At 42.5% G+C, this 27509-nt stretch overlaps 1 protein-coding gene across 1 annotated transcript; it reads right to left on the bottom strand.

Moving 5' to 3' along the window:
* Window positions 1–3250: 3250 nt before the first annotated feature.
* On the bottom strand, window positions 3251–26671 carry LOC133422201 (zinc finger protein 239-like). The gene is made up of 3 exons (XM_061712145.1): window positions 26543–26671; window positions 4568–5323; window positions 3251–3390 (listed from the first exon to the last, which is right to left on the bottom strand). Exons 1-2 carry the CDS (start codon window positions 26648–26650, stop codon window positions 4610–4612), a joined length of 822 nt encoding a protein of 273 aa, XP_061568129.1. The 5' UTR covers window positions 26651–26671; the 3' UTR covers window positions 3251–3390; window positions 4568–4609.
* Window positions 26672–27509: the final 838 nt, after the last annotated feature.

The raw sequence follows: 27509 nt of genomic DNA, 5'->3' as shown, positions 1-27509 counted from the left end.
GAAATCTAATGCTTTAGTGTCTGCTCAGTTGCTTTTGACTCATTATTGAAATGTAGTGTTAAATAAAGGGAATTGTTCAACAGAATGAGGGAAGTACAACACAGACTTCACTTACAGTATCTAGTGTGAATAAGCTGAATGAAATACAGATGTCATGGTGTCATTTTAGAATTATTACAGGTCCAGAGGTAATTTAAATCCAGCATGAATAGTACATATGGTGATAAAAACCACATGAAAAACACACTACTGTGTGACTCTTTTTCTAATATTCTGACATGGATGTCTTGTTGTGAGTTTGCAGTGAGCAGGAAACTGAAATCCAGCAGGTAAACAAAGAACTTTCTTATTTAAATGTCTTTCTAGACGCAGAACAATGAAACATAAACTGGTGAAAAGTCAAATTTACCGTATTTTCACGACCATACGGCACTCCGTATGAAAAGGCACAGTATCAATGATGTGTGCCATTAGTGTATTTAACACACAAATACGGTGCACCGTACGAAAAGGCGCCGTCTACACACACATATGGCGCGCCGCCTTACAACAACACACACACAAGCATACAAGTGTGCATATCTAAAAATAGAGCGGGAGCAAAACTGAGTTTGATTGTGCTTTATTTAAGTCTTTAATACAATCATTATTGCATTAATCAAACCCATCGAAGTCCTCATACTCACAGCTGCGCTAAATCAAATATGCCAGTTCCACTTTCTTCGCTGTCAGAGTCACTTTCCGTGCCGTGCGGCCCCTCGGAAATGATGCTGGCTTTTGCGAAAGCTCAAAACAGTGCCAGCAGACACGTTAGCCCACGCATCTACAATCCATCCGCAGACTGTGGCGTAACTTGCCCGGTGCTGCATTCCACTGTTTGTGAAACTGGTTTCCATCGCTGATCCATCGCTCCCATGTCGCTCGCAGCCTCACTTTGAACGGCCGCTTCACACCAACGTCCAGCGGTTGGAGTTCCTTTGTCAGACCTCCTGTCAGGACTCAGCCCGCCGGGCTTCATCCGCAGCCCGATCGCGCTGAGACCAGGAGAACAGATCAGAGCTGCGCACTCGGCGACGGGCACGAGCTGGGCGCGCTCTGACGCTCTGAACACTCAGCTGCTGCGCATTAGTTCATTTGTTTATGGGAGTTAAATAGAGGGACTGCCAACAGCTCGTGTGTCCTGGCTACGCTAGAGAGTATGGTTACTGTTATTTATTAAAAAAATCTATATATAACAGTAACCATACTCTCTAACAGTTATCCTGGTCTCAGCGCGATCAGGCTGCGGATGAAGCCCGACGGGCTGAGTCCTGACACCTCCCAGAAAAACAGCAAGCGCAGCGTTAATTTGTTTCACTTCTTTTTCCACATCGACTGTGAGATGGGCACGCATAGAGTCACAGATCAACAGCGATGGTGATTCATGAAATCACCTGGTCGTTCTCATGGTGGCTTCAACTACATCCGCAAATCACGCGCCCATACTTCTCCTTTTAACATTCTCATGGTGGCCTCAACTACCATATTTTCACGACCATATGGCGCACCGTGTGAAAAGGCGGACCCTCAGTTTTGTGTGTCATTTTTGGTTTTAAAACACACATACGGCGCACCGACCCAAAAGGCGCCGTCCACAGAGACGGAGCTGCACACACACGCTGCAGAACACACACACAAGAGTGCTTATTTAAAAATAGAGCAGGAGCAAAACTTAGTTTGATATTTTATTTCACTTTTCACATCAATCAAACCCTTCAAAGGTTCATATTCTGTTTCCGCATTAAAGAATTTAAAGAAACCACCGGGTCGCCGCACATAAACCTGTCTCAGCCACTCGATCATCTCTTCATCCATCCAGCCCTTTTCATTTCACTCTGGCTGGAAAAGTCTCGGCAACGCTTTTCTTTTAAAAATCACCATAGCCGGCAGTTTCTGTCCATCAGCGTGGCAAGCAAGCACAAGAGTAAATACAATTTTCATACCCCGTTGTGCTGCGGATCCCGACCGCGGCGGTCCCGGGTCCCGCTCCCCCGCGCTGGTCCCGCGTCCCGCTCCGCCCCCCCCCCCCGCACTGGACCGGGTCCGCTCCCCGTCCGCTCCCCCGCGCTGGACCGGGTCCCGGGTCCCGGGTCCCGGGTCCCGGTCCGCCCCCCCGCGCTGGTCCCGCTCACACACACGCGCATGTCGGGGATCTGGTACCGGGTTGTATCCGACAGGAGCTCCGCTAATTCAGCTGCGCCAGTCCGAATTTCCAGACCTGTCTCAGCCACTTGATCATCATCCCTTCATCCAGCCCCCCCCTTTTCATTTGCCCGTATAATGACTCCGGCTGGAAACGTCTTATGCAAAGTTTTTCTTTTAAAAATCACCATACAGTTTCTGTCCATCAGCGTGGCAGGCAAGCACCACATAAATGAGAATGTGTGTGTTTCGCGCCGCATAACACACACACGCGCATGTCGGGGATCCGGTACCGGGTTTGTAACCGACAGATTTGGCTGAAAATCTCGGAGGGTGAAGCTGATCAGACCTGAGACGTACCCCAGAAATCCCTGCTCCCAAAGCGGGCGGGAACCAGGATAATTCGATCGGATCCCGTTTTGGGAACCAGGAAGTAGGCTGGAGCAGCATCACCGCGGCTTCAACCGGGGAAAGTGACCGGTTCCGACCGGCCGGGACCGGAGGAACCCACATGGACTGGTAGCAGGGACTCCCGGGGAAAGACCACCGGCATTTCAGCCGGATCTGCCCCGGGGATGCGGCGATCGGACCCCGCAACCCCACGGCAGGTGCATCCTCGGTTCCCGACATGCAAAACACACACGTGCTGCAGAACACACACACAAGTGTGCTTATTTAAAAATAGAGCGGAGCAAAACTTAGTTTGATTGTATTTTATTTCACTTTACACATCAAGCAAATCCTTAAAAGTCTTCATCTTCTGTTTCTACATTAAACAGCTCAGTGGATGGTCTCATTCACGTCCGCAACTCAAGGCTCCACCGGCCCCCTTCTCTTTTTACCGTTCTCATGGTGGCCGGCCTTACATTACCGTAATTCAGGTAATAGACACGGCGCACCGTTTCATAAGGCGCCCGGCACATTAAAAAAAAATAAAAATAAAAAATATGTGCGCCTTATGGTCGCGAAAATACGATACGTCCGCCTTACAATAACACACATTGGGCGCGCCACACATTTTTGGAAAAAAAAAAAAAAAAAAAAAACTATAAAAGAATAATATGCGCCTTATGGTCGTGAAAATACGGTAAGATAAAAACATTTTTCAGTTGAAACTGAAAACAAAACTCTGGATTTCATGTCTAAATTGGTACCTTTAACTGAGCTTTTTTATCCAGTGTGAATATGCCAGTGTGAATATGCTGATGACTCCTTAGACCAGGGGTTCTTAACCTTTCTGACCTTGGGGCCCAATTTTTACAGTACAGAATGGCCCGGGGCCCATTAAATATTAAGTATTCAACTAAAGTGATAGTATTCAACTAAAACTTTAAGAGGTCCATTTAGAGAAAATGTACTCAAGCGAAGGTCCAGAACATCATTATATATATATATATATATATATATATATATTCAAGTAGCCTCATAGTTGTATCAACATCTGCATCTGACTTTTATATTAAAAAAGTACATATTTGCCACTTAGCATGTGTAACTTGAATTACACATATTTTTTTCTCTTAAAAATAAAAAACATTTTATTTTATTTTTCAAATGCTATCTTATTTTATTTCTCTACCAGCAGTTTGAATTTCCCCTTTTCTTTGTTAATTGTCTCAACACATTTTTATAATAAATGAATATAAACATGAGCCTGGAACGATATTTAGTTTTAATTATGTTCATTGTGGAGAAAGCTGCTTCACAACTGTATGTTGACCCAAATATAGGCAGGATGTTTTAAGATGGTCAGTTTATTTTCTGTGACTTCAGTTCTGTGCATATTTAAAAATAAAGCGGGAACAAAACTTAGTTTTATTGTACTTTATTTAAGATATTACATTAATCAGTTGTCAGAGGACTCAGCGCTTCAGGTTTCATCCGAGCCTGATCAGCTGAGACGGGCAGGAGCCCGCAGCGTCTGGCTGCGGAGCAACAGAGTCACTTTCCGATGCTTTTGAGAAAGCCCGAACAGTCCAGTCCAGCAGACACGTCAGCCCACGCATCTACATCTACCATCCTTCAGCAGTAAACGACGGAGCCCGCAAGCCCGAGCGGCACCGACCTCCCTGGCCACGGGGACGCGTCGAGATAAATGATCACGCCGCGCTCGCTCGCTCTGGGCGCAGACCCAAGTAATCGATCCCTGATCCTGGCGGATCTAAACCTACTCCGTGCAAAATGAAGGATTTACTCTGTAAATACACACCATTTCTCTTACTATTACACGTACAGCTAGCTGAGTGTCTTCTCCTCATTTGGTTGGGAGTTGCTATGCAGTCCCGCGGCCCCCGCGCCCACATGTACAAAACTGAAATCTTTTTGCGGCCCACTAGATGGCGCTCGCGGCCCAAGTGTGGGCCGCGGCCCTATGGTTAAGAATCACTGCCTTAGACTACCTTGTTGGGTAAAAGCTGCCCCACACTGATCACAGCTGTAAGGCTTTCTCTCCAGTGTGAATACGCTGATGACGCTTTAGATTACATGACATGGTAAAAGCTGCCCCACATTGATCACATCTGTAAGGCTTCTCTCCAGTGTGAATACGCTGATGACTCCTTAGATTACCTTGTAGGGTAAAAGCTGCCTCACACTGATCGCATCTGTAAGGCTTAAATCCAGTGTGAATACGCTGATGACTCCTTAGACTACCTTGTTCGGTAAAAGCTGCCTCACACTGATCACATCTGTAGGGCTTAAATCCAGTGTGAATACGCTGATGACTTAACAGATGACATTGTTGGGTAAAAGCTGCCTCACACTGATCACATCTGTAAGGCTTATCTCCAGTGTGAATACGCTGATGACTCCTTAGACTATCTTGTCGTGTAAAAGCTGCCCCACACTGATCACATCTGTAAGGTTTATCCCCAGTGTGAATACGCTGATGACTCCTTAGATTACCTTGTTGGGTAAAAGCTGCCCCACACTGATCACATTTGTACGGCTTTTTTCCAGTGTGGATACGCTGATGAATCTTTAAAATACTTGATTTGGTAAAAGCTGCCCCACACTGTTCACAGCTGTACAGCTTCTCTTCAGTAAGAATCATCTTTCGGACCTTCAGACCTGGTGAAGTGGTGAGGACTTTATCACTCCTATCACAGCAGTAACTTGTGGTTCTCTCTTTGGCTTTATGTTTCTGTAAGGAAAGAGAAAAAGACTTAGATCCTGTTGTTGGCTGACCGGACAAATCCTTTTTAAATTCAAGTCAAGTGCTGTCTGTCATGTTCGCAGTGAAACAATGAAGAGTTTTATGTCTGAGTGCTATGTTAAGCATGTTCTGTTATCAATGGCTCTTGACAGCCAGAAACATTAAGATAAAACATCTCAATATGTCAAAACAAAAGTGTGAAGGGCTAAAGTTACCACCCTCAGAACAAAATCATAACTTGTTTATAGAAATTCCTTGAGATGACTGATGGTGTGTTTAATGCATTCTGTACAAACTCAAAATTTCCTCAGTCAGCACTTCTTCTGCCCTGACCATGTGTGTGCGGTACACAGTGTATACAGCGAGCTAAACACACTCCAATAAAGACCCCGACGCAATAAGGATAATTTAGGTATCTATAGTTGAAGTACTTTAGTGAAATTGCAACAGAAAGAGTAACACAGAAACAAGAATAAATGTCAGCCACAGTAGTTACATTAGATAGATCAGGGGTAGGCAACCCTGGTCCTCGAGTGCCACTGTCCTGCATGTCTTAGATGCTACCCTGCTTTAACACACCTGATTCTAACTAATCATCGTCATCAGCTTGTCATCCAGGGCTGCACAATTCTGTTGATGACACAGGTACTTTTATCACGGTGTGCTGAAGCAGGGTAGCATCTAAGACATGCAGGACAGTGGCACTGGAGGACCAGCGTTGCCTACCCCTGAGATAGATTAACACCAATTATACCACGGTCTGTGTGAATAATCGATTCTGATTGGTCGGCAGGTGTACATTAAAAGTGATAATCTACACCTAGAAAACAAGTTTGGTCAAATTGCCTGATATCTTTAATATCATTGCGCTGGATCAACTGCCAGGTGGTAACCACGGCAACGGAGATTGAGAGAAGAAGAGCCGGCTACCTCAGGACGGCGACACAAGTGATTTTGTAAATTCTTTTAATTTATTTTGTGAATTTAACAATTTTGAAGACTGGGATGCAGAAGAGGAGACCCGGCATCACCTGCAGCACCTGAATGCAACACGGCTGCATCACTGTTACACAGTCCGGTGGGATGATGGACCCTGGTGGCAGCGGTGATCAGAAACGACAAGATATTATATGGACTAGGGCTGTTCGATTTTGCCCAAAAATAAAATCTCGATTTTTTTCTCTCAAAATCCGATTTTCGATTACGATTACTTTGTGAATTGACAAAAGGCAAAGAAATTATTTCAAATATGCTGTTTTTTTATTGAACATTTGCCCCATTGGGCTTTAAGTGCAAACTTTGCTCTTATTAAACCAAAAATGAATGAATAAAGTGCAAAACTCTCTAAGTTGAAAAAAAGTTTAAAAAAATATAATAAAATATAAAGTTTTATCTCTGAAAAAAAAAAAAATCAGCAAATCAGCACTTGCAAACATACAGTAAGTTATATTTCCAATTAAATAAAACAAGACATTTTCTAATTAAACTAAACTGGGTCTTTGCATGCTAAATAATAATGCAACCCATGAAGGAGGTAGAGGTGTGTAATGTCAGTCATTACATTTGCTATTCACATTTGCAAGTTTTTTGCAAGGAACACGAGCCGGTCTAGCGCATCTGGCTTGAGGGATGCCCGGTGGCCGTTACAACGCCCACTCCTACACTAGAGAGCCTCTCCGATGGGGCACTTGTCCCAGGTATTGAGAGGTATTTCCATCAATCATTAATATGGTATCAATCATTAATATGTGTGCAGACAAGGTAAAAAAAAAAAAAAAAAAAAAGTGAAAAATCGATTTTACGATTTTCACGTTTTAACATCGTTCTAATTACATAATCGCGATTACGATTTAAAATCGATTAATCGAACAGCCCTAATATGGACACATTTTCAATATAATCAAGCAGAAAGAAAACAGAATGCATCTTAGAGCTAGACGGCGATAAATGTGGCCACAAACTAGGTGGAAAGAATCCCACCAATCTCAAGACCTGAAGACTCACCACGCTGATATTTTTTCGAAGGTAAGTTAAACCAAGGCCTGTTAACATATCATACATACAATGTTACTCGACAATCGGCTTGTGATCAATGTCATATGAATTGCTGACTTCAGTCTAAATTAGCTTGGTTGCGCTGCTAACCCAGGCAGAAGTTAGTTTAGTAATAATAATAATAATTTCAAATTTATATAGCGCTTTTCACCTGAAACGACAGATCTCAGAGCGCTTTACAAAGAAGACTAAAAACAAGACTAAGAAACTAAGACAAAACCTAGCTACTAAGTAAGTAAATAAAAATAAAAAGTTGTGGGCAGCAAAAAGATAAAAAAATAAATAAAAAAATATTTGAATAAAAGGGGGTCAAGGGAAGAGTTCAGGGGAAAGCCTGCTTGTAAAAAAGTGTTGTAAGGCCCGTTTTAAAGGACTCCACAGAAGGTGCATTCCTGAGGTGGTCAGGTAGAGAGTTCCATAGGCGTGGGGCGGAGGCAGAGAAGGAACGGTGTCCCATCGTCACGAGCCGTGGAGAGGGGACATGAAGGAGAGTGGCGTGGCTGGAGCGAAGGGTATGTGCCGGTTTATGAATAGTGATTGGATCACTTAGGTAGCTGGGGCTTGTTTGGCCTTGAAGGTCAGGAGGAGGACCTTGAACTGGATCCTGTAGTGCCGTGATTCCCAACCCCCGGTCCCCGGACCGGTACCGGTCCGTAGAGCCGTTACTACCGGGCCGTGGAATGGCTTGTGTTCCGATCATAATAAGGGCTGCAACGACGTTGTCGACAAAAAGCGATAATCAAAATTGTCGGCAATTGTCACCAGACGGTTTTTTTCCCAATGGAGTGAGGCATCTCACTTCACTTCACCTCATACAATCTCTGCCCAGAGCCGCGTGTCAGCGCAGCTTTTTTTTTTTTTTTTTTTTTTTCTTTTTTGCGTCTCCCCGCACCAGACGACTGCGCTCACTGATCAATACTGCAGATGCTGATCAATGATGAGCAGGGGTCCGTTTCACAAAGCAGGTTTAGTGAAAACTGAGTCTGTTAACCCTGAAATGAGGGAAACTGAGTTTTCCGTTTCACAAAGGGAGGTAACTCAAACCAGAGAAAGAGGAGTAACTCTAGCCTGTTTCACAAAGAGAGGTAACTTAAGCTCTCGGTCAGTTACCGTAGTAACAGACTCTCTGAATCTAACCTGGACCAGGTTTATATCAATGAACCTCGAGTTTCTCTGCGTCTCCGCCTCTTTCAGAGACACACGCACATTTGATTTCCTCATTCATTCAGTCAGCAGGCGAGTTTTGGCGAAGTTCTGCCATCTGTCATTAAAAACAGAGTCAGTATTTTAGAAGTCCATTGTCACGAACACGGCATGTCCTTTTGATGAAGACACAATTGATGAAGGTGCAGAATTAATGCGCAGAGAATTAAATATTCGTCGGGAGATGGTTATCAGACCACGTAATACATGTACATTACAGTACATAGTCTCATTACAGGCAAAGCAATATGTGTTAATCCTTTATTTGTTATAATTTTGATGATTGAATTGTTTAATGATTTCATAATATATTCAAATTTTTTGAGATTTTTTATTTGGGGTTTCATAAACTGTGAGCCATAATCACCAAAATTATAACAAAGGCTTGAAATATCTCACTTTGCTTGTAGTGGGAAATAATATTTGTTTCACCTTAAGTTGAATTTACTACGAATGAAGTTTTGCAATATATTCAAATTTTCCGACCTCCACCTGTATATTATTACATGAATAAATAAGAGCATAATACAGGGGTCTCCAACTCCGGTCCTAGAAAGACCTATCCAGCATGTTTTAGGTGTCTCCCTGCATGAATGACAGCAGCAAAGTTGAATAAAATATCTATTTTTCATTGAAGTACCCATCTTTCTCGTGTTTATTATCATTTGCCACATAATTAAAGCAACCTCATACTAAATTTAAGAAAACAATTTTTTCATTTTTTTATCATATAATTTCATCCAAAACTTGTCGAAATGTGTTTCTTTGAGTGGCAGCCCTGTCATGGCTTGGCGGACAATAAGTTCTGGTACCCGACTGGACTGAACAGCGCCATGCACAGGTGCTGTATGCAGGTTACAGTCAGCTGCAGAGATGAGTGGACCTCAGCAAACCTCCATGAGCCGTTTCTTTACTAGTTGTTCGAGTAAAAGAAATAGTGATGAACAAGTGGAAAATCCTACCAAAAAGAAAAGCAAAAGCTTTAATCGCAAGTACGACATTATGTATATAAAATACGGATTTGTTGCAACGGGCGATTTGGAGGCGCCAAACACACTTTGTATTTTATGTGGAGAAACGCTCGCCAACGAAGCAAAAGAAGCCATCCAAGCTTCAAAGACACTTAAATACAAAACATCCTTCTCTCAAAGACAAACCAGTGGAAGGAAAAAACGTGACTTAGATTTGCAGAAGCAAGTTTTAAAGGCCACAACATCAGCTAACGTCGCTGATGATAGCCTGCATTTTAAAATGCATTGTTTTTTTCTAAAATGTTTATTAAAATTGACATAAATTGTCAACCGGTCCCTGAGCTTTTTGTTTATACTTCTGCTGGTCCTTGGCACAAAAAAGGTTGGGAACCCCTGCTGTAGTGGACCGGGAGCCAGTGGAGTTCGGCCAGAACAGGGGTTATGTGTGCTGACTTTTTGGTACCGGTGAGCAATCTTGCAGCGCTGTTCTGAACCAGTTGGAGGCAGTGGATGAATTTTGCAGGTAGACCGGAGAGAAGTGCATTGCCATAGTCAATACGTGAAAAGATGAAGGCGTTTACCAGTTTTTTTAAGTCATCTTTGGAGAGGGATGGCTTCAGTCGGGCTATATTTTTAAGGTGAAAGTAGGAGGGAGGAGACTGTTTTAGAGGGACTTGGATGGGTTTTGATATAGACCTGAGTGTCATCAACAGTGGAAGTTGATTTTGTGTTGTCTGATGATGTAGCCAAGTGGGAGCAGATATATCAAAAACCGGATGGGGCCCAACACTGACCCCTGTGGCACACCACATGTCACCTCAGTGTCGTCAGACCTGGCACCTCCCAGGGAGACATGGTAGTAGCGGTTGGTCAGATAGGAGGTGAACCATTTCAGTGCTGTGTCTGTGACCATGGTGTAGGTTTTAAGGCGCTGGAGGAGGATTTTATGTTCCACAGTATCAAAAGCAGCGCTCAGGTCTAGAAGCACTACGATGCTGGGAGATCCAGAGTCCGCTGCCATGAGTAGGTCGTTGGTGACCTTCACCAAGGCAGTTTCTGTGCTGTGAGCTGGCCTGAAACCAGACTGGAGGGCTTCGTAGAGGTTATTATGTGCCAGGTGTGACTGGAGTTGACAGGCTACAATTTTCTCGAGAACTTTTGAGATAAATGGGAGGTTTGAGATGGGTCTGTAATTTGACAGAACTTCTCGTCGAGTTTTGATTTCTTTAAGAGTGGGGTGACCGCTGCTGTTTTCAAAAGGGCAGGCACTTCTCCACTCTGCAGGGATTTATTGATAAGAGTAGTGAGAAATTGGGCCAGGGTTGGTGAGCAGACTTTAAAGGTATTTTGACATAATTTTTAACATGCTTTTAACACTATTAAAAGTCTTGACCAACATCCCTCAAATGTGTCTAAAAGGGTGTAACAAGAAAAACTTCACTCCAGTACTCCATGCCTGGCTTGGAGATGACGGTGTTTTTTGCGCCGTGAAAAACGCGTCCTTTTCCCCCTTTCCTGTCAATCATTGCCCCGCTCCTCCTCCAAACCTCCTCCAACCCAACTGCTACACGCTTCTGCCGTCTCCACACACATGCGCGCACACCGAACCACAAACACCCACACACACAGCCCAGACAGGGCGACTACAGCCCGGGGATGAAGTCCAACCGGGACCAGAGGACCGTAGCTCCCCGCAAGCCATACGCTCACAGCGGCGTCGTAGAGTTAAGCCGGGAGCGACAGGCGAAGCATGCACGGAAAAGCAGCAGGGCGAAGCAGTCCACCGCAAACAATCATAAAAATAAAGGCATGCAAGAAGCAGTGTCCCCTTATCTTAAGTCCAGTCAGTGGCCGCGGGTCTTTTTAGCAGTTGTCCTCCGGTGATGAGAACAGAAGAGGCTCTAAACAGCTCCGTGTTAAGCCTGATTTATGGTTCCGCGTTAAATCGACGCAGAGCCTACGCCGTAGGGTTCAGCGTACGGTGCGCGTCGCCGCGTAACCCTAGGCTCTGCGTCGGTGTAACGCGGAACCATAAATCAGCCTTTATGGTGCGCTGGAGAGGAGAGGAGGCAGGGAGCTGGGTGGAGGGGGCGGTGATTTAGCGGGGCGTGACGTCACGTTCCGCCACCAAACCACATGCGCCGTTTTTGCATAGTTATGCGGAAAATCCCAGAAAGCACACAATTCACTGAATGTTAAAAGTTTGTCGTTCTTTGGGTGTAATTGATGTCAAGACACCCAACAAAACACAAAAAAAAAAAAATCAAGAAAAATGTGTTTTTCATGTCACAATACCTTTAAACAAGGAAGTGGGTATAGGGTCAAGGGAGCAGCTGGTGGGCTTGGATTTGGTATTTGGATTTAGTAGCTTGTGTGTGTGTTAAGGCTGATTTATGGTTCTGCGTTACACCGACAATTCGATTTAACGCAGAACCGTAATTCAGGCTTGACTGGTAGTCTGTGTGTAGTACATGACGGGGTTTTGGTTGGGCTACAAGTGTAATAAGTATCATATTGACCCATGTTTGAGTGACTGTCTGAAACGTAGACTAGAATATAGCATTTGAGACGTGTTGCTGTTCCCCATGTGTCTAAATGAACAGCACACTTCTTTTGTAAGTTAGCAGCATGTTTAACCATGTTTACATCCAGTGACGGTGTGGTCCTCTCTCTGTGTTTATGTTCCGTCAGCACGTTGATATGTTAAACTGGTCAGTTATATGTGCAGCTTTATCATACGTAGAGTCTGCTAGCTTTGGGCTAAAACAGAATACCTTTTCTTATTGTAAATATTGGTGAAAATAATTTCTTTTTTATCTTATCTTTCTATCTTTTTTTTTTTTTTGCAGGCCAGAGCTTCGGGAGCTGCATGCTGGCCTGCACCCCCTCTGGTCATCCCGCTGCTGCTTCCACCTGTCTGTGTGGAGTTTTTCTTGCCACTGTTTGGCTTAAGGCTTTTCTCCCACTAGGGGAGTTTTAACCTGCCATTGTTTATGTAATAATTGCTCGGGGGTTTATGTTCATGTTCTGAGTCTCTGGAAAGATCCTAGAGACAACTTCTGTTGTAATAGACGCTATATAAATAAAATTGAATTTCTTTTTTTAACTAAAACTGACTAAAACTGGACTAAAACCTTTTTGAGTTTTCGTCGACTAAAACTATCACATATAGAAATGACTAAAATGGGACTAAAACTAATAAGCATTTTCGTCCAAAAGACTAAGACTAAATCTAAAATGGTTGCCAAAAACAACACTGCCTCTAAGATCTGTTCACAGTGCACAGAGAACACCCCTGATAATTATATGCATGCTTTATGGTTTTGTACACCGGTACGGAGGTTCTGGACGGAGATTTGTGAGAATTTATCCACATGGATCAACTACAGAATTCCAGCGTGCCCCATGCATATTAGGTCACTTGGGAGATAAACAAATGGAATCTAACTGGACACACCTGGTTTTCACTGCCTTATGTATCGTTAAGAAAACCATTCTAGTGAATTGGAAACAAAAGTCCAGTATATGTATTAACCACTTTAGGAATCTTTTATCAGATCATATTAGTAGTGAGATAATGTCTGCCTCCACTGAACAACATTCGGCTGAGGGGGCCGGGCCTCCTGGCCGTGGGGTGCACGGTGTCTATGTCTTATGTTGTCAGTATGAATGGAGGGATGTTGGACCATTTCCCCCTCCGCCTGGGGGCTCCGGCGGCACCCGGGGCGCCCATGGAGGTACGGTGGGGCCCTGGCCCGGCTCGGAGGGCCGGCCCCCGTCAACTTGGATGGCCCGTGGGGGAACGTGGGCGTCCTTCCAGTGCCGGCTCCACTGGTCCTGCCTCCTGGCTTCGGCCTCCGCTCCCCCTCCTTCTTCCCCCTACACGATTCATACGCACATAGGTGAAGGGGCGGGGGGTCCGGGTCGTGGGGGACATCGTCCCGCGTGGCCCAGCACTCCCTGCCTCACGGTTTTAATAGCACTGTAGACACTGCATTCAAAATGTAATAAATACATTTAACAAGGATACTTAGTTCTGGAGGGGGGAGGGTCATTGTCAGCATGATACCCTGACCTCCCCCTCCCTGTTTTTTTTGTATTAATTACATGCACTCAACACCAGGGTCGGGAGGGGGGCCCACATCACCCGTGTTCCCTCGCTGGCCTATAGATACACTTCAGGTGGAGCTTTGATAGGATCATTACACACACACATATATATATATATATATATATATATATATATATATATATATATATATATATATTCATACATGACTCGGCTTCAGATCGTGAACACCCACGCACGCACCCACGCACGCACGCACCCACGCACGCGCTTAGCTTAGACTGTGATCGGATCTCGGGATTTGGGTCAATCGCTGCTCGTGTTTTGGTCGGCTCCGTGTCGGTTTTGTGTTTCGTTTATGGTTTTTGTTGCAGATTTCCAGTGCTTGACGTGTGCTTCCATGTGTTGAAGTGCTGAAGTTCATTGGCCGTTCTCAGCATTGTTGCTAAGCGACCGACGTTATTAACACAGAAAGTGAAGAAGCAGGGAGACTATTTAGCAAATCAGAATGCAGAACACGATGCACAATGCAAATCCATGAAGCAGCGAGACATTAAAGGTGAACTGCGTTATAGCGAGGGATGACTTATAACACCTTAACACATATGGATAAAGTTGTTTAAAAAGTAAAAATGAAAGAAATAGTCCCTTCTCCCCTTGTGTCTGCCTGTCATGCAAGTGTACGTGCGCGCGCATGTTGTCTGTTTACTTTGGCCACGTTCAGACTGCAGGCAAATATCCGATTTTTAGCCCATCCAGATTGAAACTGGATGAATCTTTTGAAGTCTGAACAGTCCCAAACGGCATGAGATCCGATTTTTGCAAACCAGATGGAAACCACCTCCGGGAGGTAGTTTCATATCCGATCATTATCGCATTTGGGCAGATGCGTCTCAGTCTGAACAGCTCCAAACACTCAGATCGGATATGACTGTCCCAGACGCTCCAAACCACCCGCCCATTTCCAGTTGTGGAGCTACTCATCCTTTCACAGAGAGCATGTACAATCTCTGATGTCACGTCAAAAACTATTATTTGTACTTTAAGTGTTGCAAATTCACATTACAACATGTTTTAATAGCAGAAAAAAAGACCGCATTTCCACGTACGGTCGCCGCGTACCCTACGCCGTAGGCTCTGCGTTGGTGTAACGCGGAACCATAAATCAGCCTTCATATCTTCCTATCAGTCGCGCTGTGAGCCCGAACCTGCAGCCCGTCAGCTCATCAGCTGCCAGTTGTTCATTGCTGGTTCGTTTAGTTAACTCTGAGCTTTGTTGGTTGGTTTGTTAGTTTGCTGGTGGTTTTGTTCTGAACACCTTTCTCTGTTTCTCATTTTGCTGGGACGTCGGGTCCCTCCGCCGAGACACAACTTTTGTGGTATGCGTTCATTGTTGTGTCTAAAAATGATGCGCAGTGCCGACCCAATCAGGAACGGTACAGATATTTTTTTTTTTTATATATATAAAAAAATAAAATTATAAAAAAATAAAGGATCCCCATTACCTTTGATCGGGTGGGCAGGACGCACGTTTGGGTGGACACAGCCCACCCCTGCCCCAAAACCAGCCTCGAGTTCCAGTACACAGAGGTCCGTTGTGATTCTCTGCCCACCGCTATATGAAACCATCAATGGTAAACTGTCATAATATTAATTATTTCTGATAACATTGTCATAATGCTGAATATATGGCCTTTCCTATGTTGTGCCACGCCCATGCGCTCATGTGAACTCTGAACTTATAAATGTTTGTGAACATTTTGTGAATATGGTACATTCCATGCATTTAAGTTTCATTTTTATTGTTGTCGTTTTTCTTGTTAGTGATGATTTTATGTTTATCGTAGTGTGCCATCGGAATTTATTTTGGGTATCGCTTTACATCTGCTTGGTACTCGTATGTAAATACATTCTGATTGATTTTAATGAGTTGTTTGCTGATAACTGAACAGCTAAGCTACCTGTGTGGCACAACACCTATATTGTTTGTTGTTGTTTGACCGCCGTGTCTGCTCGGTCATTGTGTTAAATACATGTCGTCGCACATTGTAAACTGTCGTGTAGGTTGAACACGTGTGTCTGAATTGTGCTACTCGGCTGTACTGAATCCGACATCACTGGAAGTCATTGGATTTTCATTTTCAGTTTGATACCTATATCTTAAAGTCTGCATTAGGCTTATAATTACGTTTGACATAATGACTGGCAAAATCCAAGGTGATGAAACCTCATTTGAATCGTTCTGACCGTGTCGCCTGCTGCTGTGGTTGTGTGTCAGAGGGCCTGATCTGTGGCATTTTTTTTTTTTTTAGCGATTATGTTTTAACGGGAATGTTTAGGCCACAAGGGCCCATCTAGAATGCTTCGCCCCCCCTGGGCTGGGACCTCTGCTATGCAAACATAAACTAATGGGTTTCCAAAGCTTAAACAAAATCATTTGCTCTACACACAACTGATTTCACATACACCAAAAAATAATTGCAATATTCAACATCTATTCAATTCTGCTGTCAATCTTGTGGCACCATCATGAGCAAAGTCAGCAAGAACACAATAGATCTCAATGGATTAGATGTAGATCCCAGAAAATCTGGGAACATGTTGAATAGTGGAGCTGCCATGTGTGGCCTGGCACCATTGGCTGTTACCAACGAGAAAGGTGCCACGAAGGAACATACTTCTACAGACACCAACAACCACCATTTCAAGCCGTACAACAATAATTGTGAAACCATTCCAAGGGAAAGTACTAACTAACTTACTAACCCTAACCAACTGAAAGATTTTGGCTGTTGTTTGTCTTGCTGTAGTGTGGGTTTCCTCCGGGTACTCCGGTTTCCTCCCACAGTCCAAAAACATGCATGCATGCTAGGTTAATTGGTGATTGTAAATAGAGATGCACCGATCGATCGGCCCCTGATCGGGATCGGGCCGATAATGGCCCTATCGGTTTTGATCGGAGATCGGAAAATAATAGTTCAGAGCGGCCGATCTGATGACGTTTACAACAACAAACCCGCGCGTTCCCGCATCTCAGACCGAGCGGTCCTGAGGAGGCGCCGGCCTCGCCGGTATGGGAGCTTTACAATGTCTGAAAAGGACAACAAATTTGCAGTTTGCAAAGTGTGTCCAAAGGAGATACCATGAGGACGAATGTTACAAAAGAATTTCAACACAACGAAGCTGATAAGACATTTGAAAGTTCTTCACACGGAGTATATTGAGTTTTCAAAGCTGGCTGCAGCAGAAAAAAAGGAGCGCGCGAAACGGCACTAACTCAGCTGTAACACCTGTAACAGAGACTTATAAACGACAGGAAGAAAAATAAAGAACTACATCGTAAGGTAATGAATTCATATGCTTTGCTCATCAGCCGCTTTCAGTTGTAGAAGACATCGGGTTTAAACACGTTCGCGGTGCGCGCTGCCGCGTCGTAGTTTTACCAGACTATTTACAGTCCAAACCCTCACGCAGGACGACAGTCGTGTCAGTAGCTTCACGAGGGACTTTTGGAATTCTAGAGTGAAGAGTTTTGCTTCACTCACAAGAGTTTCCTCACACGCAGCGGATGCTACCGCTAAAGCTTTCACAAAGCTTAATAATTCATAATTTTTATTTTAAGATTTAATTCCTCTTTCCACAGGAAAAGTAAGGTTTATAGTTTACAACTTGTATCAACTTTTAGAGAGTGACATGTCTGCTGTTGTCTGTGTTGGTCACATGTACATAATTATTACCACAGGAAAGTTGAAGCTACTAAACTACACTTACTCTTTGTAAGCCGAGTCTTACACCTAATCTCCTAATTTTTATACCTAATAATACAATGTCAGTGTCGTGTACATGAGACAACAATATTGATGAATTTATGGATTTCACGCTGTAATCGGTGATCGGCAAAATCAGGATCGGCCTATACTGGTTTTCGAGATCGGTGATCGGCCCTCAAAATCCTGATCGGTGCATCTCTAATTGTAAATTGCCCATAGGTGTGAGTGTGAGTGTGTCTGGTTGTCTGTCTGTATGTTAGAGGTGGGTGCAATTCATCGATGTGTCGATGCATCGCGATGCGTCACGTGACGATTTGGAATCGATTAATAAACGTTGATGCTTTGCAGCAGAGCCCGGAACAAAAAACACGTAACCGGAACCTTAACGCGGGCGCCGCCCGGACTGTTTAGCAAGTGGGACCACAACAAACAGAGAGCAGTAGTTAGCAAAATGGCGACAGCGTTAGCAGCACCCAAAGAGCTGCCAATTCTCTCGCCATCGGCGATGACTGCAACCGTATGGAAATATTTTGTTTTTTATGAAAGCGCCAACAAGACGATTGACAAGACCTACGCAATTTGCAAGATTTGCAAAGCAAAAATAAAGTACCTCAGCAACACCAAAAACATGAGGCAGCACCGTATACGCTTTCATCCCGAAACGGAGAACGCTCCTCCGGTCGTTCCCGCCACACAGAGGACCATCCTGAGACCGTCTCCAAACTTCCCAAGAACTCGCAGAAGGCGAAGACCATTACAAGAGCAATAGCTGCTTTTATCGCGACGGATTTACGCCCGTATTCAGTGGTAAATGACAGGGGTTTTCGGTTAGTGGTGCGCACCATGGAGCCGAGCTACAAACTCCCTGACCGAAAATACTTTGCATAGAAAGAAATCCCCCACCTCTACGACGAAACCAAAACAAACGTCATCGAGTTCTTGAAGAAGGCGAGCAGGCTAGCACTAACGTGTGATTCTTGGACCTCGGTTGCCACCAAATCCTTCATCACTATAACAGCGCATTTTGTACTCGGGTCGGACAAGAACAAAAAGGAAGTTAGTGAGTCACGTTCTTCAAACCCGAGAGATGAGTGAGAGTCACACCGGGGCAAATGTTGCCGAGCTGCTGCAGAAAGCAGCGGCAGAATGGCAGATCTCAGAGAAAGATTTGGTGTTGGTCACTGATAATGCCAGCAACATGGTTGTGGCTGCTCAGAAGGCGAACTTTATGCATCTGAAATGCTATGCTCACACTGTCAACTTGGCCTCACAGAAAGCTCTCAAGCTGGCAGCTGTGGCAAAGCTCCTGGCGAGGATCAGGCGGATCTCAAAATTTTTCCACCGTAGTACCTCTGGACTCCACCTGCTGGAGGAGAACCAAAAGCTGCTTGGTCTCAAACAGCACAAACTGAAGACTGACGTATGCACTAGATGGAATAGTACAGTGATTCTTAACCATAGGGCCGCGGCCCAAGCTTGGGCCGCGAGCGCCACCTAGAGGGCAGCGGGACTGCATAGCAACAATTAATTCCATTGTCGACAATTGTCGCCAGATGTGTTTTTCCAATGGAGTGAGGTGTCTCACTTCAATACAATCTCTGCAGAGAGTCGCGCCTAGATACGGTGAATAAAAAGATTACTTGCAAGGTTTGCAAAGCAGACCTTGCTTATCACGGGAGCACGTCGGTAATGCACGAGCATTTGAAGAGAAAGCACGAGTGTTAAAAGAAACGGACTCTCCTTGGTAAGATATTAAGCCTATTTTGGCTTTAAAAGAGAGCTTTAACATTATGCCTGACTGTGCCTGACAAAAGTATTTTAAATTAAATCCATGCAGTCCAGAGAAGAGCCACCATGGACCCCTTTCTGCAAAAGAAGCAGACGTGTTCCTGCAACAGACGACTGCCCTCACTGACTCAAAACTGATCTGTGATATGAGCAGCTCTCCATGGTTGATGGTGACGGGTTTCAACAAATGATACACCAGTTCAACCCAGAGAACGTCCTGCCATCCAGAACTCATTTCACCCACTTGATAGAGAAAAAATATGAGCTGTTTTATTTTATTTTTTATAAAACACATTTGCCTGTCCTTAAAAAATGAAAAATAATGGACAGAGGTTTTTTATTTATGGATTTATGTAGACTGATCACTGTGCCTGTCCTTGGTTTTAGATAGGACATTTTATTAACTTTTTGTATGAACAGCGGCAAAGTTGAATAAAATATATACAGGACTGTCTCAGAAAATTAGAATATTGTGATAAAGTTCTTTATTTTCTGTAACGCAATTTAAAAAAACTAAAATGTCATACATTCTGGATTCATTACAAATCAACTGAAATATTGCAAGCCTTTTATTATGTTAATATTGCTGATTATGGCTTACAGTTTAAGATTCCCAGAATATTCAAATTTTTTGAGATAAGATAGCTATTTGAGTTTTCTTAAGCTGTAAGCCATGATCAGCAATATTAAAATAATAAAAGGCTTGCAATATTTCAGTTGATTTGTAATGAATGCAGAATGTATGCCATTTTTGCATTACAGAAAATTAAAGGACTTCATCACAATATTCAAATTTTCTGAGACAGTCCTGTATTTTTCATTGAAGTATGTATTTCAAATAAAGTTGATGACGATGATGACAGAAAGAGCGAGGAGGAACGTGGACCTGAACAGGCTGCGCAAGATGGCGGCCCGTACAGACGTGAAGGTACGTGGCTGAGTCGAGTTTTCAGTTTTCACCCTTTTTTATCTTATTTTTGAACAACTTTCAAGTCATGACTTTTTTGTAAGACCTTTTTATATCTCCCTGCTCCATTTGACTGAGGAAGTGCTTCACGAACGCTGCTTTTACACCGAAGTCCGTCGAGTTCATCAAAAAGCTAACGGCGGCGGCTAACATCAAATAAGCTGACGGACTAGACTGACGTCCTTCAATTCTGGGCTGCTGTCACCATGTTCCGGACGGAGCACGGGCTTAAACGCAAAGAAAAAGAGAAAATACTCCCCTCCAAGAATACGACGAAAGTTTCACCCAAAGGTATGATGGCAACTGCTAAGACCACTAGTGCTCCGGCTTGTTCTGCGACCGCTGCCGCCCACGCTCTAACCGAGCATGATTATACTGGCTCCAACACCTGCAGTCGCAGCCAGAGCCCGGAGCTGTCGTCTTTTCCTGAGTCCGACCCTGATACTCCTTCCAAACCAGATGGGAAGAAGATGAAAGGCGACTTAACCCTTTCTGAGTTACAGAGAAATATTGCTGGCCTTATCAATGAGCGCTCCGATAATCTGGAGAGCATGATCAACAATAATACCGTCAGCATCGACGCTCTGAAAAAATCCATTGACTTTGTGTTCACGGAGGTCGAAACCCTGAAAATTGACATGAAAGCGGTGAAGTCCACATGTAAAAGTAACACCCAGAGGCTGTCGGAGGTTGAATTGAAAGTCAACGAGGCAGAAAGATACCAGCGAAGATGGAACTTAAGGCTCCACGGTATCCCCGAAGACAGACAAGAAAATATCAAAGCCAAAGTTGCCGACATTTGCTGTGCTGTTGTCGGGGAGACCCGGGCTAAGATTAAAGAAGATATTGACATCACACATCGTCTGGGTCGATATGACGACAAGCAAAGGAGACAGAGGACGACCATCATCCGCTTTGCCAACAGATCATCGCGTGACCTGGTGTGGAAAACGGCCAAAAACTGCAGCTTTCTCACAGAGAACAAGCTGAGATTAACGGAGGATCTTACTGCTACTGACAAAGCACTGCGAGAAAAACTTTGGCCCTTGATCGATGCTGCCAGAAAAGAAGGAAAGAAGGCACACTTTGCTGGGAATCGTGTGATAATAGAGGGGAAGGAGATACGCCCACCGGTGTCTCCACAAGAAATACATTCTGATTCTGCTCAGATGGACACGTCAAGACCTCCTTGATAGTCATCTTGCTGCTGTCCCCGTTTGAAGCTCATCCTGCTGCACCTACACCTGCACCTGCACTCTGCACCTGCTCGGATGGAGATCAGATCACATCAAGATTTTCCTGATGGATGTTTGTGCTCTTTCTATGCACACACACACTGTTCATGGTACAGTCTCGTTTACAGCACTAGTGCCTGGGAATATAAGGTTATATTTTTATATTTTTGTTATATTGTTCCTGGTTAGTCAGACCTATTGTTTATTAAGGGGTGGAAATTGTTCACTTTGATTACAACACTTCTTTCACTGTCTTTATCAGTCTTTTCTCTCAATGCCAGGGGATTAAGAGAGAATGTTAAGCGTAAAGCTTTATTTTTATTTGCAAAACAGCAGAAATCTGATTTTTGTTTTTTTCAGGAATCACATACGGTGGTTAATGATGCTTCTTTTTGGAAAACTCAGTGGGGAAATAACATATGGTTCTCGCATGGCTCAGAAAGATCAGCAGGGGTCGCTATCTTAAAGAATAACTTTGATGGTGCTATCTTGCACTCAGAAAGCGACCCTGATGGTCGATATGTAATACTAATACTGAACATTGACAGCAACATTCTCCTTCTTGCCAATTTATATGGGTATAACTCAAAACCTGAAAATGACTATTTGTTTGATGCCCTAGATTCTCGTTTTTTACACTGGTTATCAAAATACCCAAATGCTATTTTTCTTGTGGGTGGTGACTTCAACGTTGCTCTGAATGGTTCTATAGATAGGTGGCCTCCAAGTACAAACAATTCCTCAGCTTCTCGTCTGTTACTATTCATGCAAAAATTCCATTTGGTAGATATATGGAGGAAAAAAAATCCTAACGTTAAACTTTATACATGGAATAATAAGGCTTGCACTTCAATGTCACGCATAGATTATTGGTTAGTTTCTGATTGTTTAGATGAGAATAACCTTTCTGTTAATATAATAACAACTCCTCTAACTGACCATAGAGCTGTGTCGTTATGTATCTCTGTTAAATCTAGCACAATTCACACATTTAGAGGCGCTTATTGGAAACTTAATAATTCTGTTTTGAAACACGATTCAGTAATTAAGAAGGTCCAAACATTGATAAACTTTTTCTGGAACAAGGCTTTAAATGATAAATGCTTTTGCAGAAACTGGGAACTTTTTAAATTTGAGGTAGCTAAGTATTTAAGAGAGTATGGGTCCTTATTAGGGGTGTAACGATACACTAATCTCACGATACGGTACGATACACGATATTGAGGTCACGATAACGATACGATACGATATTATAGCAGTATTTTTTTAACAACCTTGAATGAGGAATATATGACTGGAAAAAATTGTCTTTTATTTGAAATACACATAATACAAAACAATGCTGTGCATTTGCCCTATTGTTACAGTTTGTAACGCTTTATAACTGTTTAAGTTTTAAAGAGAAAGCCAGGCCAACCATTTTCCACAAACTGAACTAAAAGTAAATGTCAGGTTTGCATTATGCATCTTCAGTTTCATACAAGTACAATTATTTTGCCACAAACTGAATAGTTTCTCTCATGTAGGATTTGACTTTTTTCTTTTCCAGAAATTTAACAACTAAAATTAAATAAATAAATACAAGTAAATAAATACATACAATTTTACTTCATAAAAAAGATTGATTCATGCTCGCCTTATAAGTGTAAGAGGAGATTTATTTTTGTTAAGAAGGTTATTTTGGTAATTCAGGGTTCATTATTTTATAAATATATTCTTTATATTCTGTAAATCAGGGACTATAATTACACCAGTAAGTATATCAGTTGTTAGTATGTTTTAGATTGGGCGGAGTGATACAGCACTAGGTGTTGTGTTGATGTTCTGAAATCCTACGCTGTTGAGCGGACATTGAAGTACACGCAAACTCACGCAGAAGTTGTCCCGTGTTTATCCTACTCATGGCCCGAAAAAGGTTTAATTTAATAAGGTAAGGCTTAACTCTACACCATACTTAAATAAATAAAGGTTCAGAGCTCAAAACGGGACCGCAAAACGGGACTACTTTCTCCTGAGCGGAGTAAGATTCTGGTCCGCGCGGTCGCGGTCGGATGCGCGTTTCTAGTCAACACAATAGATGAATGTTAATAACCTAATGTCGCGATACACGTTGTCACCTCCACGACACGTATTGTGACATTTTTGTATCGCGAAATTTCGTGGCACGATATATTGTTACACCCCTAGTCCTTATTATCCAAATCTAGAAAAATTGAGGAGACAAATGTAATTTCTAGAATAACTGCTCTCTCGCAAATTTTACCTGAAAATTTATCAGAAAATGACATACAGGATTTAATCTTACAGCAAAATAAATTAAATGAAATATACAGGATGAAAGCGGAGGGAGCTTTTGTGAGGTCAAGGAGGATATGGTTGGAGGAAGGGGAACAAAATTCTGCATATTTCTTTCAATTAGAAAGATCTCGTGGTAAAAGCAATTCTATTCGAAAACTCTCCATCAATGGAATTACTACTGACGACCCCAAAACAATTGCTAATTACTGTTCCACATTTTATAGAAATTTATATGAGTCACAGTATAGTGAAGCCGATGCTAACAACTTCTTTGGATATCTCACTGAAACAAAATTAATCAAGAATGACCAAAAAAAGCTCTGTGATAGCCCTATAACTCCAGACAAAGTCCTGTTTGCCATTAAACACCTAAAGCTTAATAAATCTCCCGGAGTCGACGGCTTAACTTCTGAGTTTTATATTTCTTTTGCAGAAAAATTAGCCCCCTTCCTCCATGGTGTGTTTAGAGAAAGCATTAAAAATCAAACTCTCCCTCCCACTTTATCTCAAGGCCTTTTAACCCTAATTCCAAAACCTGGAAAAGACCCGCTTTGTATTGATAACTGGCGACCAATCTGCCTTCTTAACGGTGACTACAAAATCTTGGCTCAGATTTTTGCCAACAGAATAAAAACTGTGTTGGATTACATTATCGATGAAACCCAAATTGGGTTTATGAGACATAGACATATATCTAATAACATCAGGCTTGTTCTCGACCTTATTGACTACGCCGATCTTTGCAATGATGATAGTTTAATTTTGTTTCTAGATTTCCGCAAGGCATTTGATACAATCGAACACAACTTTATATTTCAGGCCTTGGAAAATTTTGGTTTTGGCCCTTACTTTTGTGCCGCCATTAAGACCATGTATAATAACGCAAATTGTTCAATTAAACTGTATGCAGGCACCTCTCCCAGATTTGATTTAAAGCGCGGAGTCAGACAAGGATGTCCGGTCTCGCCGTACTTGTTTCTGATTTGTGCTCAATTACTCTCTGATTACATTAAGATCAGCCCCTTGAAAGGTATCACAATAGCTGAAAACGATATTATTATTAGTCAGCTGGCTGACGATACCACCTTATTTTTAAAAGATGCTTCACAGGTTTCAGTAGCCATTAATTTAATTCAGATGTTTTCCAATGCCTCTGGGCTCTGTTTAAACGTTAATAAGTGTGAGCTGCTGGCCCTCAAAAATTGTGATGTTTCCTCTATCTCTAACATTCCTGTGAAAGATTCTGTCACTTACCTCGGTATTGTTATTAACAAAAATCAAGACACTAGATGCTCTTTGAACTTCAGCCCTACCATAGGAAAGATACAGAAAAAACTCAACTCTTGGCTACAAAGAGACTTATCCATTAGAGGAAGAATTCTACTAACCAAGGCAGAGGGCATATCCCGATTGACTTATGCAGCTTTATCTCTCGATGTGAATAAACAGACCTCTAGAGCCATTGATAACATACTTTATAATTTTGTGTGGAAAAACAGAATACACTACATTAGAAAATCAGTCTTAATGAACTCCTATGAACATGGTGGCCTGAACTTTCTTGATTTTTTCACCCTTAACAATACTTTCAAAATAAATTGGATTAAACAGTTCCTTAGAAACCCAACTTCCATCTGGAATTTTATTCCCAACTACTTATTCTCAAAACTTGGAGGCCTTAATTTTGTTTTACTTTGCAATTATAAACCTGAAAAAATCCCCTTAAAATTATCTAATTTCCATAAACAAATGCTCCTTTCCTGGTCTTTAATCTATAAACACAACTTCTCCCCCCACAGATACTACATTTGGAACAATAGAGACATATTATATAAACACAAATCATTGTTCTTGGAAAACTGGTTCGTCCATGGGATTTATCTGGTTAAGCAGCTCCTCAATCCAAACGGCACTTTAATGTCATACTCAGAACTCCTAGACAAGTATAGTATTCCTATACCACCAAAAGAATACGCTATAGTTTTTGATGCTATACCTTCTGGTGTCTTAATGCTTCTTAAGAATTCATCTGAACTGTCTTTACCTCCATTGGATCCTGCTGTTACTAGTGTTGGTCAGATATGTTTCTCCTCTAAAATGAGCAATAACAACTGTGATATACGTGCCTTATTTCAAAGAGAAGTAGTCTCTGTTCCAAATGCAGTCTCTTACTGGAATAACTTAACTTCAGATCTGAACTGGAAGAAAATATGGTGTTTGCCCTCTAAATATCTGATCATCAACAAGGTTAAAGAGGTGACGCTGAAAATGATTCATCGTTTTTATCCTTGCAAAGTTTTTTTACAGAGATACAAAAAGGACATTGATGTGGTCTGCTCATTCTGTAAACTGTCTGCAGAAGATTTATGTCATTTATTTTGGTCTTGTCCCGTCTCGTGTATTTTTTGGCAAGATATCTGCTCATTAATTTCACATCATATTGACTCTGATTTCTCCCTCTCATATGACAATGTATTGTTTGGATTTATTTCTTACCCCTCTAGCAAAGCAAATAAATACTACATCATCAATTTAATTCTGTTACTTGCAAAATTTCATATTCACAAATCAAAATTCTCTAATCACATACCATCTTTCCCGGCCTTTAAAAATGAATTCAAACAATACATTTCAACAATCCAATATTCTAAAAATAGTAAAGCCATCCGAACCTCTGAGTTATGCACTAGGTATAAAATATTTTTGAACTGATCTATAATTTCTGTCTGTGACTTCCCCTGGCATCAAGTATTTCTATGTATGTTATGTTTGTCTTATAATGTTCTGTTGACAATTTGAAATAAAGAAGTGAAAAAAAAAAAAAAAAAAAAACGTGGACCTGAACACTGACCTGCAGACCAGCGGAGGAAGAGTCCGCTTTGGTCCTGCTGGACTCCTGGTCCTGGTTCTGGTTCTGATCCTGGATCTGGTCCCGGTCCTGGATCTGATCCAAGTCCATCTCCTCCAAACACGTGGCCACCACTCGAGTGTTGCCTGATGGTAAATGTAGGATTATCGTACCGGAGACATAAAATGTTCTATTTTGAGGGAAATGTTCTCCCCCCGACAGCGCTGTATTCACTCTAGTGTTTAATAGAGTCTAACAGAAACTCACCTCTTGGTAGCGTCGGTACGGACTGGATTCACGGAACCACGGCAGCTTCTTTTACTTTTTTTTTATTTTTTCCTCGCTCGACTTCCGCATATCTCGGGAGGAGCATTTTGTTTCAGCCAATCAGAGTCGTTGTTTCGTTTCAGCCAATCAGAGTCGTTGTTTCGTTTCAGCCAATCAGAGTCGCTGTTTTGAGAAAACGCATTGACGTCACTCGCAGCCTATTTAGAATTTCTAAATCAGCCCCCCAGTCTCGCGCTCAGAAGGTGTGCCGATTTTTTCCAGTGGCCAGCCGCGGTACTGCAACAAAAAATCCCATGGGGCCCAGAAAGCTTTTTTCCCATAGACCGCAATAGTAAAAGAGAAGCCTCTAAAACTGTTCACAGGACACCTCCAGCTGTAATCACCGGCAATTACTAATCTTTGTATTCTATATTTTTAAGTCATGGACTTTATATCCGTCAAAAATGTTTTATAACGGCCAGAAAAGTCAAAGAAAAGTCTCTTTCTGGGCGTGACCTCACGGCTGACGTCACAGCCGTGTCCGTGCATTCCACGGATGTATTATATTAATATATATCATGTAATTATATTTTATTAATACATTAATAATATATGTAATACTGTACATGTAATAATATACATGAATTAATATATTATATTAATACATATTATATTAATACTCGCGTCATTGCATGATGGGAGG

This window comes from Cololabis saira, chromosome 21, assembly GCF_033807715.1.
Source record: "Cololabis saira isolate AMF1-May2022 chromosome 21, fColSai1.1, whole genome shotgun sequence".
NCBI classification, from domain to species: domain Eukaryota; kingdom Metazoa; phylum Chordata; class Actinopteri; order Beloniformes; family Belonidae; genus Cololabis; species Cololabis saira.
This window is presented reverse-complemented; position numbering and strand designations above follow the sequence as displayed.

What these genes read in the sequence shown, in the direction of transcription:
- LOC133422201 (XM_061712145.1), bottom strand. Translation starts at nt 26,650, where the DNA reads ATGGACTTGGATCAGATCCAGGACCGGGACCAGATCCAGGATCAGAAC. An exon ending in CTTCCTCCGCTGGTCTGCAG is followed by an intron (nt 5,324 to 26,542) that starts GTCAGTGTTCAG and finishes CTTTCCTTACAG; the next exon opens with AAACATAAAGCCAAAGAGAG.